The sequence below is a fragment of the Jaculus jaculus genome, chromosome 15, assembly GCF_020740685.1.
Source record: "Jaculus jaculus isolate mJacJac1 chromosome 15, mJacJac1.mat.Y.cur, whole genome shotgun sequence".
NCBI classification, from domain to species: domain Eukaryota; kingdom Metazoa; phylum Chordata; class Mammalia; order Rodentia; family Dipodidae; genus Jaculus; species Jaculus jaculus.
Genome location: NC_059116.1, coordinates 48157246 through 48175415, shown reverse-complemented (window position 1 = coordinate 48175415; position 18170 = coordinate 48157246). Strand labels below are relative to the sequence as shown.

The 18170-nt window shown below is 46.0% G+C and overlaps 1 protein-coding gene across 1 annotated transcript in view; it reads left to right on the top strand.

Annotated features, from left to right (window-relative positions):
• The window catches only part of Fhod3 (formin homology 2 domain containing 3), a 502577-nt gene that overhangs the window by 468141 nt on the left and 16266 nt on the right, over positions 1-18170 (top strand). The window contains exons 22-23 of the mRNA XM_045134751.1: positions 10318-10510; positions 16963-17137. Coding sequence (XP_044990686.1) covers positions 10318-10510; positions 16963-17137 — 368 coding nt within the window. The remainder of the gene's footprint in view (positions 1-10317; positions 10511-16962; positions 17138-18170) is intronic.

The window sequence follows — 18170 nt, the reverse complement described above, 5'->3', positions numbered from 1 at the left end:
ATATCTGCCCCCTCAAATAAATAAATATATCATTTTTAATTTTACTTGCTTGTTGTTACATCCCTTGTTTATAAAATACATGCTCACATCATATTTCTAATCTATAGTTAGGTTTGAATGCCACTGGAGCTAAAACAATGATCTAGATGATAAGGAACCTTGGGTTATATTAAAGGGAGGACTCAGAAAAGTCATATATTAAGAATGGGATGAAGTAGTTACCTACTTGTGGGTTCTCTCACTGATTTTTCTTGCAGTAGATCTTAGGTAGTGATCCAAGGCAATATGTACATAATATTACCCTAGTATACACCTGTATGTTGGCAATTAAAGCGAAGAAACCGACCTTACAGTACAAATAGGATTGGGAGTGGTCTGGGGAGGTACTCTTTTGGTAGACACCTGTGATGAAAGAGATTCACTATGCACCTATCTAAGGTGAACATATTCCAGGTATAGCTAACACCTGGTACTGGATACCTTCTGGGTCCCTTCAGTGGAGTGGTCCCTTTGTTCTTCCTGTGGAATAGCCCAGCAGGTGCTTAGCTCCCTGGCATCCATGTCCTTTAAGGGTTTTCTAAAAAACAGAGAGGGCCCTGATCTCATATAAAATAGGAATGATGTGGAATTAGGGTGATATATGGTACATGACTGACAGGAGTACTGTGGTGGTGTATGAAACATGATTGACAGGAATACTGTAGTGTACACCACATACTGATGAGAGTGAGAGTACTGTATAATATATGGGACATGACTGACTGGAGTACTGGGTGGAATATAACGCACACTTCACAGGAGTACTGGGTGGTGTATGACACAATTAACAGGAATACTGGAGTTGTATATGACACATGACTGATGAGAGGGCTTGGTGGTGTACAGAACATAGCTAATGGAGTTGTATATGACGTATGACTGACAGGAGAGCTGGGGGTGTGTGGAGCATAATTACTGGACTTGTATATGACACATGCCGGATGAGAGGGTTTGGTGGTGTACAGAACACAACTACTGGAGTTGTATATGACGCATGACTGACAGGAGAGCTGGGGTGTGTGCAGCATAACTACTGGAGTTGTATATGACGCATGACTGACAGGAGAGCTGGGGTGTGTGCAGCATAACGACTGGAGTTGTATATGACACATGACTGACAGGAGAGCTGGGGAGTGTGCAGCATAACTACTGGAGTTGTATATGACGCATGACTGACAGGAGAGCTGGGGTGTGTGTAGCATAACTACTGGAGTTGTATATGACGCATGGCTGACAGGAGAGCTGGGGAGTGTGCAGCATAACTACTGGAGTTGTATATGACGCATGGCTGACAGGAGAGCTGGGGTGTGTGCAGCATAACTACTGGAGTTGTATATGACGCATGGCTGACAGGAGAGCTGCGGTGTGTGCAGGATAACTACTGGAGTTGTATATGACGCATGGCTGACAGGAGAGCTGGGGTGTGTGCAGCATAACTACTGGAGTTGTATATGACGCATGGCTGACAGGAGAGCTGGGGAGTGTGCAGCATAACTACTGGAGTTGTATATGACGCATGACTGACAGGAGTGCTCGGGTGTGTGCAGCATAACTACTGGAGTTGTATATGACGCATGGCTGACAGGAGAGCTGGGGTGTGTGCAGCATAACTACTGGAGTTGTATATGACACATGACTGACAGGAGAGCTGGGGAGTGTGCAGCATAACTACTGGAGTTGTATATGACGCATGACTGACAGGAGAGCTGGGGTGTGTGCAGCATAACTACTGGAGTTGTATATGACGCATGACTGACAGGAGAGCTGGGGTGTGTGCAGCATAACTACTGGAGTTGTATATGGCGCATGACTGACAGGAGAGCTGGGGTGTGTGCAGCATAACTACTGGAGTTGTATATGACGCATGGCTGACAGGAGAGCTGGGGTGTGTGCAGCATAACTACTGGAGTTGTATATGACGCATGACTGACAGGAGAGCTGGGGTGTGTGCAGCATAACTACTGGAGTTGTATATGGCGCATGACTGACAAGAGAGCTGGGGTGTGTGCAGCATAACTACTGAAGTTGTATATGACGCATGGCTGACAGGAGAGCTGGGGTGTGTGCAGCATATCTACTGGAGTTGTATATGACGCATGACTGACAGGAGAGCTGGGGTGTGTGCAGCATATCTACTGGAGTTGTATATGACGCATGGCTGACAGGAGAGCTGGGGTGTGTGCAGCATAACTACTGGAGTTGTATATGACGCATGACTGACAGGAGAGCTGGGGTGTGTGCAGCATAACTACTGGAGTTGTATATGACGCATGGCTGACAGGAGAGCTGGGGTGTGTGCAGCATAACTACTGGAGTTGTATATGACGCATGGCTGACAGGAGAGCTGGGGTGTGTGCAGCATAACTACTGGAGTTGTATATGACGCATGGCTGACAGGAGAGCTGGGGTGTGTGCAGCATAACTACTGGAGTTGTATATGACACATGGCTGACAGGAGAGCTGGGGTGTGTGCAGCATAACTACTGGAGTTGTATATGACGCATGGCTAACAGGAGAGCTGGGGTGTGTGCAGCATAACTACTGGAGTTGTATATGACGCATGACTGACAGGAGAGCTGGGGAGTGTGCAGCATAACTACTGGAGTTGTGTATGACACATGACTGACAGGAGAGCTGGGGAGTGTGCAGCATAACTACTGGAGTTGTGTATGACACATGACTGACAGGAGAGCTGGGGTGTGTGCAGCATAACTACTGGAGTTGTGTATGACACATGACTGACAGGAGAGCTGGGGGAGTGTGCAGCATAACTACTGGAGTTGTATATGACACATGGCTGACAGGAGAGCTGGGGTGTGTGCAGCATAACTACTGGAGTTGTATATGACGCATGGCTGACAGGAGAGCTCGGGAGTGTGCAGCATAACTACTGGAGTTGTATATGACACATGGCTGACAGGAGAGCTGGGGAGTGTGCAGCATAACTACTGGAGTTGTATATGACACATGACTGACAGGAGAGCTGGGGTGTGTGCAGCATAACTACTGGAGTTGTATATGACACATGGCTGACAGGAGAGCTGGGGTGTGTGCAGCATATCTACTGGAGTTGTATATGACACATGACTGACAGGAGAGCTGGGGTGTGTGCAGCATAACTACTGGAGTTGTATATGACGCATGGCTGACAGGAGAGCTGGGGTGTGTGCAGCATAACTACTGGAGTTGTATATGACACATGACTGACAGGAGAGCTGGGGAGTGTGCAGCATAACTACTGGAGTTGTATATGACGCATGACTGACAAGAGAGCTAGGGTGTGTGCAGCATAACTACTGGAGTTGTATATGACGCATGGCTGACAGGAGAGCTGGGGAGTGTGCAGCATAACTACTGGAGTTGTATATGACGCATGGCTGACAGGAGAGCTGGGGAGTGTGCAGCATAACTACTGGAGTTGTATATGACGCATGACTGACAGGAGAGCTGGGGTGTGTGCAGCATAACTACTGGAGATGTATATGACGCATGACTGACAGGAGAGCTGGGTTGTGTGCAGCATAACTACTGGAGTTGTATATGACGCATGACTGACAGGAGAGCTGGGGTGTGTGCAGCATAACTACTGGAGTTGTATATGACGCATGACTGACAGGAGAGCTGGGGTGTGTGCAGCATAACTACTGGAGTTGTATATGACGCATGACTGACAGGAGAGCTGGGGTGTGTGCAGCATAACGACTGGAGTTGTATATGACGCATGACTGACAGGAGAGCTGGGGTGTGTGCAGCATAACTACTGGAGTTGTATATGACACATGACTGACAGGAGAGCTGGGGAGTGCAGCATAACTACTGGAGTTGTATATGACACATGACTGACAGGAGAGCTAGGGTGTGTGCAGCATAACTACTGGAGTTGTATATGACGCATGCTGACAGGAGAGCTGGGGTGTGTGCAGCATAACTACTGGAGTTGTATATGACGCATGGCTGACAGGAGAGCTGGGGTGTGTGCAGCATAACTACTGGAGTTGTATATGACGCATGACTGACAGGAGAGCTGGGGTGTGTGCAGCATAACTACTAGAGTTGTATATGACGCATGACTGACAGGAGAGCTGGGGAGTGTGCAGCATAACTACTGGAGTTGTATATGACGCATGGCTGACAGGAGAACTGGGGAGTGTGCAGCATAACTACTGGAGTTGTATATGACACATGGCTGAAAGGAGAGCTGGGGAGTGTGCAGCATAACTACTGGAGTTGTATATGACACATGACTGACAGGAGAGCTGGGGTGTGTGCAGCATAACTACTGGAGTTGTATATGACACATGACTGACAGGAGAGCTGGGGTGTGTGCAGCATAACTACTGGAGTTGTATATGACGCATGACTGACAGGAGAGCTGGGGAGTGTGCAGCATAACTACTGGAGTTGTATATGACGCATGGCTGACAGGAGAACTGGGGAGTGTGCAGCATAACTACTGGAGTTGTGTATGACGCATGGCTGACAGGAGAGCTGGGGTGTGTGCAGCATAACTACTGGAGTTGTATATGACGCATGACTGACAGGAGAGCTGGGGTGTGTGCAGCATAACTACTGGAGTTGTATATGACGCATGACTGACAGGAGAGCTGGGGAGTGTGCACCATAACTACTGGAGTTGTATATGACACATGGCTGACAGGAGAGCTGGGGTGTGTGCAGCATAACTACTGGAGTTGTATATGACACATGGCTGACAGGAGAGCTGGGGAGTGTGCAGCATAACTACTGGAGTTGTATATGACGCATGACTGACAGGAGAGCTGGGGTGTGTGCAGCATAACTACTGGAGTTGTATATGACGCATGGCTGACAGGAGAGCTGGGGTGTGTGCAGCATAACTACTGGAGTTGTATATGACGCATGGCTGACAGGAGAGCTGGGGTGTGTGCAGCATAACTACTGGAGTTGTATATGACACATGACTGACAGGAGAGCTGGGGTGTGTGCAGCATAACTACTGGAGTTGTATATGACGCATGACTGACAGGAGAGCTGGGGAGTGTGCAGCATAACTACTGGAGTTGTATATGACACATGGCTGACAGGAGAGCTGGGGTGTGTGCAGCATAACTACTGGAGTTGTATATGACACATGGCTGACAGGAGAGCTGGGGAGTGTGCAGCATAACTTCTGGAGTTGTATATGACGCATGACTGACAGGAGAGCTGGGGTGTGTGCAGCATAACTACTGGAGTTGTATATGACGCATGGCTGACAGGAGAGCTGGGGTGTGTGCAGCATAACTACTGGAGTTGTATATGACGCATGACTGACAGGAGAGCTGGGGAGTGTGCAGCATAACTACTGGAGTTGTATATGACGCATCGCTGACAGGAGAGCTGGGGTGTGTGCAGCATAACTACTGGAGTTGTATATGACACATGACTGACAGGAGAGCTGGGGTGTGTGCAGCATAACTACTGGAGTTGTATATGACGCATCGCTGACAGGAGAGCTGGGGTGTGTGCAGCATAACTACTGGAGTTGTATATGACGCATCGCTGACAGGAGAGCTGGGGTGTGTGCAGCATAACTACTGGAGTTGTATATGACACATGACTGACAGGAGAGGTGGGGTGTGTGCAGCATAACTACTGGAGTTGTATATGACACATGGCTGACAGGAGAGCTGGGGTGTGTGCAGCATAACTACTGGAGTTGTATATGACGCATGGCTGACAGGAGAGCTCGGGAGTGTGCAGCATAACTACTGGAGTTGTATATGACACATGGCTGACAGGAGAGCTGGGGAGTGTGCAGCATAACTACTGGAGTTGTATATGACACATGACTGACAGGAGAGCTGGGGTGTGTGCAGCATAACTACTGGAGTTGTATATGACACATGGCTGACAGGAGAGCTGGGGTGTGTGCAGCATAACTACTGGAGTTGTATATGACACATGACTGACAGGAGAGCTGGGGTGTGTGCAGCATAACTACTGGAGTTGTATATGACGCATGGCTGACAGGAGAGCTGGGGTGTGTGCAGCATAACTACTGGAGTTGTATATGACACATGACTGACAGGAGAGCTGGGGAGTGTGCAGCATAACTACTGGAGTTGTATATGACGCATGACTGACAGGAGAGCTAGGGTGTGTGCAGCATAACTACTGGAGTTGTATATGACGCATGGCTGACAGGAGAGCTGGGGAGTGTGCAGCATAACTACTGGAGTTGTATATGACACATGGCTGACAGGAGAGCTGGGGAGTGTGCAGCATAACTACTGGAGTTGTATATGACGCATGACTGACAGGAGAGCTGGGGTGTGTGCAGCATAACTACTGGAGTTGTATATGACGCATGACTGACAGGAGAGCTGGGGTGTGTGCAGCATAACTACTGGAGTTGTATATGACGCATGACTGACAGGAGAGCTGGGGTGTGTGCAGCATAACTACTGGAGTTGTATATGACGCATGACTGACAGGAGAGCTGGGGTGTGTGCAGCATAACTACTGGAGTTGTATATGACGCATGACTGACAGGAGAGCTGGGGTGTGTGCAGCATAACTACTGGAGTTGTATATGACGCATGACTGACAGGAGAGCTGGGGTGTGTGCAGCATAACTACTGGAGTTGTATATGACACATGACTGACAGGAGAGCTGGGGTGTGTGCAGCATAACTACTGGAGTTGTATATGACACATGACTGACAGGAGAGCTGGGGTGTGTGCAGCATAACTACTGGAGTTGTATATGACGCATGACTGACAGGAGAGCTGGGGTGTGTGCAGCATAACTACTGGAGTTGTATATGACGCATGGCTGACAGGAGAGCTGGGGTGTGTGCAGCATAACTACTGGAGTTGTATATGACGCATGACTGACAGGAGAGCTGGGGTGTGTGCAGCATAACTACTGGAGTTGTATATGGCACATGACTGACAGGAGAGCTGGGGTGTGTGCAGCATAACTACTGGAGTTGTATATGACGCATGACTGACAGGAGAGCTGGGGTGTGTGCAGCATAACTACTGGAGTTGTATATGACACATGACTGACAGGAGAGCTGGGGTGTGTGCAGCATAACTACTGGAGTTGTATATGACACATGACTGACAGGAGAGCTGGGGTGTGTGCAGCATAACTACTGGAGTTGTATATGACGCATGGCTGACAGGAGAGCTGGGGAGTGTGCAGCATAACTACTGGAGTTGTATATGACGCATGACTGACAGGAGAGCTGGGGTGTGTGCAGCATAACTACTGGAGTTGTATATGACGCATGACTGACAGGAGAGCTGGGGTGTGTGCAGCATAACTACTGGAGTTGTATATGACACATGACTGACAGGAGAGCTGGGGAGTGTGCAGCATAACTACTGGAGTTGTATATGACACATGACTGACAGGAGAGCTGGGGTGTGTGCAGCATAACTACTGTAGTTGTATATGACGCATGGCTGACAGGAGAGCTGGGGAGTGTGCAGCATAACTACTGGAGTTGTATATGACGCATGACTGACAGGAGTGCTCGGGTGTGTGCAGCATAACTACTGGAGTTGTATATGACGCATGGCTGACAGGAGAGCTGGGGTGTGTGCAGCATAACTACTGGAGTTGTATATGACACATGGCTGACAGGAGAACTGGGGTGTGTGCAGCATAACTACTGCAGTTGTATATGGCGCATGACTGACAGGCGAGCTGGGGTGTGTGCAGCATAACTACTGGAGTTGTATATGACACATGGCTGACAGGAGAGCTGGGGTGTGTGCAGCATAACTACTGGAGTTGTATATGACGCATGACTGACAGGAGAGCTGGGGAGTGTGCAGCATAACTACTGGAGTTGTATATGACGCATGGCTGACAGGAGAACTGGGGTGTGTGCAGCATAACTACTGGAGTTGTATATGACACATGACTGACAGGAGAGCTGGGGTGTGTGCAGCATAACTACTGGAGTTGTATATGACACATGACTGACAGGAGAGCTGGGGTGTGTGCAGCATAACTACTGCAGTTGTATATGGCGCATGACTGACAGGAGAGCTGGGGTGTGTGCAGCATAACTACTGGAGTTGTATATGACGCATGGCTGACAGGAGAGCTGGGGTGTGTGCAGCATAACTACTGGAGTTGTATATGACACATGACTGACAGGAGAGCTGGGGAGTGTGCAGCATAACTACTGGAGTCGTATATGACGCATGGCTGACAGGAAAGCTGTGGTGTGTGCAGCATAACTACTGGAGTTGTATATGGCTCATGCCTGACAAGAGAGCTAGGGGTATATGATACCTGAATGATTGTGTACTAGGTCATGAACAGTATTGCTGTAAATATGTGCGTAGAAACAGTGTATATACACCTGGTACACATGTTTTATATTTTGCGGTACATGCACAATAGCAAAATTGCTAGGCCATTTGGCCAGTAGATGTTTTAGTGTCTGAGGACCTGTAGCCTGTTTTCCATAGCAGCTGACAAGTTTAATGTTTCTGCCACTGCTCTTAAGAGGATAGAAATTCTCCAAGGTCTTACCATTGCGTGGCTTTCTTTGTGACACAGATGTCCCAGTGAGTGTGATGTGGTTTATCACTGTACTTTTCATTTGCATTTCCCAATTGACTCATGATGTCATCCATTATTCCAATTTTTCATCTATGCACTTCTTTCTTAACATTGTATTGTATTTTTTTTAGATATTCGGATATGAATTCCTTAACCTAGATACAATTTACAAATATTTTCTACCATTCTGATAATACCTTTTGAATCACATGGCTTTCAGTTTTGGTGAGGTGAGATACAGTAGTTTGAATAGATGGCCCTCAACATACTCAGTGTTTTATTAGTTTGTAGTTTGACACTGCAGCCACTTGGCTGGAGGAGGTGTCAGTGAGTGGGTCCTAAGCTGTGGTGGTGGGTTTGAATTTCCAGTCTAAAGATATGCAAAGTGCCTGAGTTACTCCTGGAGTTCCTGAAGTGTGCTGCTTCTTCCTTGTTCTCTCCCTCTGCTTAGACCTGGGAAAGCAGGCCAGCTTCTTCTGCCATTATGGAACTTCTCCTTGATCTGTAAGCTTCAATAAATATCCCTTTTTCCATAACTCTGCTTGGTCTGGAAGTTCATATCCATGAACCTGAAGCTGTCTGCTACATGAGGTTTATTTTTTTCCCCTATTGGCTGCTTATGTTTTTGGCATCATATCTGAAAACATTATCTAATCCAAGTCATAAGAATGTTATAGTTTTCTTTAATATTTTTATTTATTTATTTATTTGACACAGAAAAAGAGAGAGAGAATGGTTGCACCAGGGCCTGCAGCCCCTGCAAACGAACTCCAGACTCATGAGCCCCTTGTGTGTCTGACTAACATGGGTCCTTGGGAATCGAACCTGGGTCCTTTGGCTTTGTAGGCAAATGTCTTAACCACTAAGCCATCCCTCTAGCATGAATATTATAGTTTTTGATAGCATTTTCAGCCCCCTTTTCTTGAAACACAAGTTGTATGCTTTACTTTGTTTTCTAGAAAATATCAGTGTCCTCCATGAAAAAATAACACCCTTATTCAAATCAGTGAGATCAAAGTCAGGAGATTTTGCCTACAAATAGTATTGTTATAGAGGCAATACTGTTTGTTCCACATAGATTTCCCATTATTGTATTTCTTCTTTCCTAATAATAAAAAATTATGTACTTTGCAAAATGTTAAATAAACAATTTAATAATTTTGTTTGTTTGGGATAGTATCTCAGTAAATAGGCTAGGTTGCCCTTAGACTTGCAATCCTTCTGCCTTAGCAGGAATAAGCCACTATGTCCAGGCTAAAAATTGTTAATTTATACACGAAATAGCTGAACTAAATTTTTATTCAGTTTGTTTGATATGTCCTAATTACAGTAAGATTGTGAATAATTTCATTTAAAAATGCTTTTAAAGAGTGTGAAGTTGGAATTTGGACACCCAGCACCCACATAATGTGCAGTGGGTATGGCGACCACTTGTAGTCCCAGCACCTGGCTGGAAGTAGAGACTGGGACGCCCGAGCAGGCTGGCTGGCTAGACGAGCTCAGTCATGAGCCCTGGGCTCAAGTGAGTGACCTGGCCTCGGAAATAACAAGAAAGATCCAGGAAAATGCTTGATGTCAACCTCTGCCTTATACACACACGCACACACGCACGCATGCACGGCGCGGCCCAGGAAAAAATGCTCTCTCACATTGAAAGCTTAGCTCATTGATTTCTATGGAGCAGTCATTTTTGTACCTTAAAAGCAAAGTCATTGCCATTTGCCTTGCAGGTTCCACTCCTTTTTACTCTTTATGGGACATCCACCTTATGCCATCCGGGAAGTAAACATCAACAAGTTCTGCAGGATCCTCAGTGAATTTGCGCTGGAGTATCGTACCACCAGAGAGAGGGTTCTGCAGCAGAAACAGAAGCGAGCCAACCACCGAGAGAGAAATAAGACCAGAGGGAAGATGATCACTGATGTGAGTTATACATGTTAATCCCCTCCCCACAATTCTAGAGAGCTGCTTACTTTCTCCCCCCCCTTAATGTGGGGTGGGGCAAGACCCTCTTTTAACAAGTGCTATCAAGTTGCTTCTCTACCATTGTAAAAATCTGCTGTTATTAAGGAGGACATGGGACATGGAAAACTAAGGTCATGTGGCTGGAGGGGGAATGGTGTATTGTTCGATGCTGGTGAAACAGGAGAGAAAAATAGGAAAGGTAATGGCACTTATCATAGGAAGAAAACGTATTGATTTGAATTGATGCAGGAATTTAATTTATTATAACAATATCATGTCAGTCACATGGACCACTCAGCTTGAGCAGATGAATCAGGGCAATGTTGTAATTGCTACAAGATATAATCTGACGGGGTTTTTACAGTTCCTTGGGTCTTAGAATAGCAGGATGGCGAGAGATTCTAGAGGACTTGAATCTAGCAGAAATTTCCCTGCAGCACTAGGAATGCTCTGACCACATTTCTCTCTGATGCCTGAGCTCTTCCTCTCCCACCTCAGCCCTGAGCCTGCCCAGAACTAGGGGCTGAGGGCATGTGGGTGGAGCATGCTCCAGAAGTGAAGACTGAAGAGTTGCACAAAGATACTGGAGACTGACAGAGATACTCAGTGCATGGCCTTCTTTCTGATAGGCCCTTAGGAAACATGAAAGCTAGGTTGGTGTCCATGCACTATTGTTTGTAAGCTGTAGGTTTGAATTCTAGAAAAATTGGAGAAATTTTCTAGGTGTTTTATTTTCCTGGGAATCTCCTTTCCTCGCCACTAGTTCTTAGTTGAGCAGACTCAGGGAGAAACTTCCTGTCATACTGACAGATCATGTTTGGAATGTGTTGAAGTCCTTATCAAGGTGATTGTTTTTTTCACTGTTTGGGCTCATGTCATGAGCTTCTTTCACCTATGCAAGTACTTGAGCAACCTTGGGCTCTCCTGACTGAAAGAATGGAAGAAGGAAAGGATTAAGCCATAGGGACTATTTCACTCTGGGACTTTAAGCCTCAGCTGAACTCAAGTCAGTCAAATTTCTCTGGAGAGGAAGGAAATCAATTAGAAAGACCTTGTGGCGGCTGCGGTCCAGGCCCAGGGGGTGTTTGTGGGGAAGGCAACACGGAGAATGTGGTTACTGCTGAGGAGAGCATTCCAGGACCTCTGACTTCACATGGAAACCCATATGCAGTAACTGAAGTGTTGCACTTAAAAGGTAATTCTGAAAAAGAACCCTTGACTTACCAGCACCTTCACCACCCAAGCCTCTTGAATCTTTGAAATTTTCTGAACTTTTAGGGAGCAACAGCCTTCCAGAAGTGTGCTTTCTGCAACTCCTGGTAGCCCTGATGGCCAGTACCCAGCATATTTGGGAAGCTAATTGGATCCACTTGGGCAAACTATGACCCACATCTTATCCAAAAGTGTTATTTTTGAGTCTTAAAAAGGGACCACTTATTTTTGTAGAAATTAGACACTACAGAGCCATAGCACAAACCCAATGTGCTTATAGTTAAGAAAACACATTAAAAATTCTTGCCAAATTCTTTAAGCAGATACTACTAATTTTTAAATTCTATTTCTTCTCTGAGAACATCTGGCTTTCCCAGTTATAAGAAGAGGTAAATGTTTCAAATGTTTGATTCAAAAATACTTAAATTTCCATTAAAATCTGGACAGCAGAGACTTCAAGTTACGCTCAACCTGACTCCGCTTGCTTGGTCAGTGTAGCATTTGTATGGAAAGGCTGCCATCTTCTGGAATACTGGGATAATGCCGAACAGGCTCAGATTTTTAGAATTAGGAAGGATTCACTGTGTACCCAGCATGAAAGTCAGTGCCAAGGAAGACAGGAATATAATGAAAGACAAGCTCATGCCCCAAGAATGTCATAATCTGGGGCTGGAGAGATACTTAGTGGTTAAGCGCTTGCTTGTGAAGCCTAAGGACCTCGGTTCGAGGCTCAATTCCCCAGGACCCACATTAGCCAGATGCACAAGGGGGCCCACGCGTCTGGAGTTCGTTTGCAGTGGCTGGAGGCCCTGGCATGCCCATTCTGTCTCTCTCTCTCTCTCTCTTCCTCTTTCTCTCTCAAATAAATAAATAAAAATAAACAAAAAAGTTTAAAAAATGAATGTCATGATCCTGTTAGGAAATGAATGTACCCTGGGTTGTTGATACTCCCACAAGACCTGCACAGTTATGAGGATGGAGGAAGACAAAAGGAATGAGACATCAAAATAGAGGAAGAACTACTTAGAAAGAAGGAGAGCATCCTCAGTAGAATAGGAGATTGGAGCAAAGGGACAAAAGGGGCTAATGGAATGTGAATAAAATAAAATCAAGTTACAGTATGTTCATGTATTAAAGGTTTTCAGTAAAAATGTTTAAAAAATTGAAAAAGAAAATGACACACAACTGAAATCAAAGCCATACAATAGATTTAGAAGCATGGCTCTGGAATGCTGTAGTGAGTTACTTTTCATATAGGTCCTAAAGAAGAAAAGTAAGGCATGTGATCGTAGTTAAACCTAGGCAGGAAGTTGGGAGCACTCTGAAGACTGTCTCACAGAGCTTTGCGGAGCTCTGGGGGGCTGTTCTTCCTTCACCCTTCCTGCCCAGTGGGCATGCAGTAGGCTTCCCCTTTCAGAATCTGAGGCAAGGCTCAGTGAAGAATTCACTTCTCCAATGGTGAGAGAGACAAGAGAGGCACTACAAGGCTCTTTCTCTTTCCATCCTAATCCAGATGGTCTGTGAGAACTCAAGTTGACAAATCCCAAGACTCTACAGCAGAGAGCAGTGGGACTATGAATGAGACTGTTAGCCTCTCCTATAGAAAGAAACTACTTCCGTGCAAGGAGGTAGCTTGAGGAAGCCAGAGATCTTGCATGTGCACCTTGCACATATGCTGATTGCAAAAAAAAAAAAAAAAAAAAAAAACCTGCCAGTCATCCTGGCTCAGTAATAAGTCACATGACAAGCAGAGGAGAGCAAGGCTGGCATCTTCGACTACAGTACCATTTGGATGGGATAGTGTGGAATATGGTATCCTGGAGCATCTTGTTATTTATTTTATATTTTAGCATACAGACATATAGATAGTTAGGTCATTATTTGTTGTCATAGACTTAGCTTTGTTTTCCTTCTATGGCTTCCCACTTATAATGCCCCTCTATAGTCTGTCTTCCACCTTTTTTTTTTTTTAAATTTTTATTTATTTATTTGAGAGTGACAGACACAGAGAGAAAGACAGATAGAGGGAGAGAGAGAATGGGCGCGTCAGGGCTTCCAGCCTCTGCAAACAAACTCCAGACGTGTGCGCCCCCTTGTGCATCTGGCTAACGTGGGACCTGGGGAACCAAGCCTCGAACCGGGGTCCTTAGGCTTCACAGGCAAGCGCTTAACCGCTAAGCCATCTCTCCAGCCTGTCTGTCTTCCACTTTGAGAAAGGGTATAAACTATGAAGGTAGATTGGAGACCATATGAAGGGAAGACATGTACAGAAAGGAGGGAGAACATCTTGTCATTTTAAATTCCGAAAATAAAGTTAGGGTTTTTTGGAAAACAACAACAACAACAACAGCCAGGTGTGGTGGCTCATGCCTTTAATCCCAGCACTTGGAAGGCAGAAGTAGGAGGGTCACTGTGAGTCTGAGGCCAACCTGAGACTACATAGTATATTCCAGATCAACCGGAGCTAGAGCGAGACTCTATCTCAAAAAACCAAACCAAAACAAAACTGTTGCCTTGCACTGTGCTGGCCTGTTGTATAACCTCCCTGAAAATACTAAAATTGGTGTGTTTAACTGAAATCAAGAGATTGACATGACTTTCAATTCTCAGGAAATGGATCTTTGATTTAAAGGCCACACAAATGTATCTACTGATAAAGAAATTGCAAGTTCAAAGAGTCAGTTCTAGTGCTCACCATGAGGGAGGCTAAGATATTAGAACTGAGCTTCATGTATGTGAGAAGTTACTAGGATAAGCTCTGCATGGGAGTTTTCCCGTCTGTCGGGTTTGGTGTGTCTGTGGGAGGATTCACTGTAGTCTAATTCTGCAGCCTTGGCAAGAAGGTACTTACACTTGGGATGAATAAAGGTAGTGATTGGCAGGGCCAGGGAAATGGAGATGGGTCCACTTTCTGAGGGCCTGATGGCCTGCAGGAGGTGGTGTGGGCACAGCATGGTGTGTGCCTATAGGTAGGAGTAAGGCTGATAGTGATCAGGGAACCAGGTAAGCTGGCTACTGACCTCAAGGGTAGCCCTAGCAAATTGGCCTGAAACCCCTCAAGTCCTTCCTGCCTCTGGAAAAGGTAGTCTTGGAAATCACAGAACAAGTATCCAGATAAGAACAGGGGAGAGCGGCCTAGTAATTTCCAATTTGAGACCATGTACTCTGCTTGTGGTAGCCATTTTCTGGTTCTGGAATGTGATGTGACATTTGAGATGATCTCATCTTTGCTGACTTCTAAGAAGCCTTCTGTCTTTTCCGTCCTGTCCTGTCCTGTAGACTGATGACGAAGATGACATTGAGGTATGACTATTTCTAAACACGAAGAACATAACATTTGGCCTTCCTGTGTGTGCTCTAGAGAAACCTAACGTCAGCATGAAGTGTCAGCACCATTAAAACCATGTGTGCATGGACCTCTCTGCATTGGTTCTCATGTGACCACTAACCATCTCATGAGTTCTTGTCATGCTGTGTGCCAGAAGGTGACCAGCTATATGTTCCCTGAGCCTGAGATAATCAGTAGCCCTGTCACTAGGGGCAGGTTCAGCAGACCTCTCCCTATGGCTAGAAAAGTGAACAATGGGTTTCCCTTCCAGCCCCTTCTCTGAGCCTTTTGTGACTCAAGCATGAATATTTGATTCTAGAATACTGACATTTGTGCTAGGTGTGGTATGGTATATATAGTGCATGTCTGTAATCCTAGCACGTGGAAGGGTGAGACAGGATGGTGGGTTTCATACCAGAGTGACACAGCAGGACCTTGTCTCAAACAAAATAAAAGGTAGAATAGGGCCAAGGATGTAGCACAGAGATACAGCATTTATACAACATATGCAAGGCCCTGGATTTGATCCTTATCCACAAAAAGTAGGGTAAATATGTAGAGATCCCTAAAACCAAGAGGAGGTAGTGCAGCAACAATTGCCCCTGGAAAATGAGGAAAGTGCAGTGAGGACTGTACAAGTCACAGATGTGTCCCAGCTCTGGCTCTGGCTGAGAAGACAGGACTCCACCAAGCTGATCCTCACGTTGAACCTTTAGTTATTTACCCAGACATATGGCTTTGTTTGCCTATGGTGTTTTTGTGCCTTTTTGAAATCGTATGTGCCCTGCCCCTCCAGGAGGGTTGGAGAAAATCACTCTGGCTTTGCAGTGCTTATCATGGCAATTACAAAACTAATAGCAGGGAGTGGTGCAGAGCTCGGTTCCAGCTCGAGCTGACTGTCTGGTCCTGTTCTTTGCTGCATGAAGCTTAACCTTCTTGGGGCCCTTGGCAGCCACTTTGTCTTAGGGTGCCTCAGTTTTATTTCTTGTAAAAGTGAGTGGGACTAGACCTTAGAAGAATGCTTCTCAACCCTTAGCTTGAAAAATGAATGTCAGAAGCTGGCCATGGTGGTACACGCCTTTAATCCTAGCACACAGGTGGCAGAGGTAGGAGGATTGCTGTGAGTTTGAGGCTACCCTGAGACTCCATAGTGAAAAATTCCAGGTCAGCCTGGGCTAGAGTGAGACCCTACCTCGAAAAACCAAAAAAAGAATGTCAGGGGCTGGGGAGATAGCTGAGCTGGGTAAAGTGCTATCTTGCAAGCATAAGAATCTGACTTAGATCCCCTGAACTCACATAAAATGAAAAAGCTGGCCATGGCCATATACATCTATAATTCCAGCACAGCTTGTCCTCTGGCCCTACATGCATGCACACATACATGCACATTCCACCCCCCAGGATACACATGAGCCCATACTCATGGAAGCACGCATACACACATGCATGCACATACCATGTAAATAAATAAAGCAAAGGACATTTGATGAGCAAGCACATGTCAATTCTCCTCTCAGAGCTCAACTTAATTTTCAGCTTTACCCCGGGGAGATACCGTGCTCCCCTAGGAGGCACCCCTGGTGAATCTGGGAGCCTTGGAGAGAGAACTACACCAGTGAATGGGGTGGATGGTAGAGTTTCTTCTGAGGCCAGTAGCTTTTCTTTTTGACAGTAGGTCTTCCTGAGACAGATGTTTTGTATTGGTTAGCAACTTCATGACTGACAGAACTAATGGATGTACTTAAAGCCCACAAACTAAAACAAAGAACAATCAGAAAAGAGTTTTCCTCAACTGTAAGTTTTCTGAACTTGAGTTGCCTGCCTCTTTGGTGAGGCTTCCTCTCATCCTAACCTCACCTTGGTTTTGCAGTCTGGCAAATTCTCTGGCAGTTCTCCAGCAACCCCAAGCCAGCCGCAAGGTCTGAGCTACGCTGAGGATGCTGCTGAGCACGAAACCATGACGGCCGTATTGAAAAGCTCATCCCCAGCGGTGGAGGACGTCATCCCTGGGCTGGGTGTCCGAACACGGAGCCGGGCAAACCGAGGTAACTCCTGCTGGGCGGGGCTCATCTTCTTAATTGGCCACCCCATGGAAGCTGTCCCCATGACAGGGTATAAGTTATTGAGCCCAGAGAGAAGCTATGAAGAGTCAGGACTACCCCAGGACATTATGGATGACCTAGGCATGTACACTGTCTCTGAAGGCTGTTCCATGGCGGATGCAAGTATACTGTGGTAGAGTCCATCTGAGGAGGAGGATCCCATTAATGGAACACACTGTGAAACTTCTAAAAAAAAATAGACATCTACTCTAGGCCAGAACAGGCTAAGAGAAAAACTATATTTCTGGGTTTGTTCAACTTGGGTTCATTTTTACCGTGATCAAGGGGCTTGGGGAGTTTCTTTGCATATTCACACATTCCAAGTGGCAAGTGTTATGGAGTCACAAGCCATTACTCCAAACAAGAAATAAAAAATAAACTAGTTAGTCATGATGGCACATGCTTTTAATCCCACTTGGGAGGCTGAGGGAAGTGGATTGCTGTGAGTTTGAGGCTAGCCTGAGAGTACAGAGTGATTTCCAGGTCAGCTTGGGCTAGAGTGAGACCCTACCTAAAAAAAGATAAAAGGAAAGATCAATAATTAAAATAATAAACAAATTAAATTAGCTGTGAAAGGAGAGGACTAGACACATGAGAGTCCTGGGTATGCAGAGACAGCCTGTTTGGGAGCAATGACCAAAGCTGGCATAAAGTGCTAGGCTTACCATGTAAGGAGTGCCTCTAATGGCAAAGAGAACCCAGAAGAGTCAGGTGAGCTGGCATAGGAGATCAGAACTGAGAGGAGCCCCAAATGCAGTTCTCCAGGAGACATTGCTAAGCTCAGCTTTGAGAGGCAGGAGATCTGGGACAGAAAGAATGAAGAAACCTGCCATCTTGGGGTACTGCAGAAATATAGACAGGGCAGGATGCACACCTCCAACACACACAGATATTTAAAGTAAGAACTAGACTGACTCCACCTGGCTTAAGTAGCTCCTTCCCTCCCCATATCTACTGAGAGAAGAAAGGAGGAAGA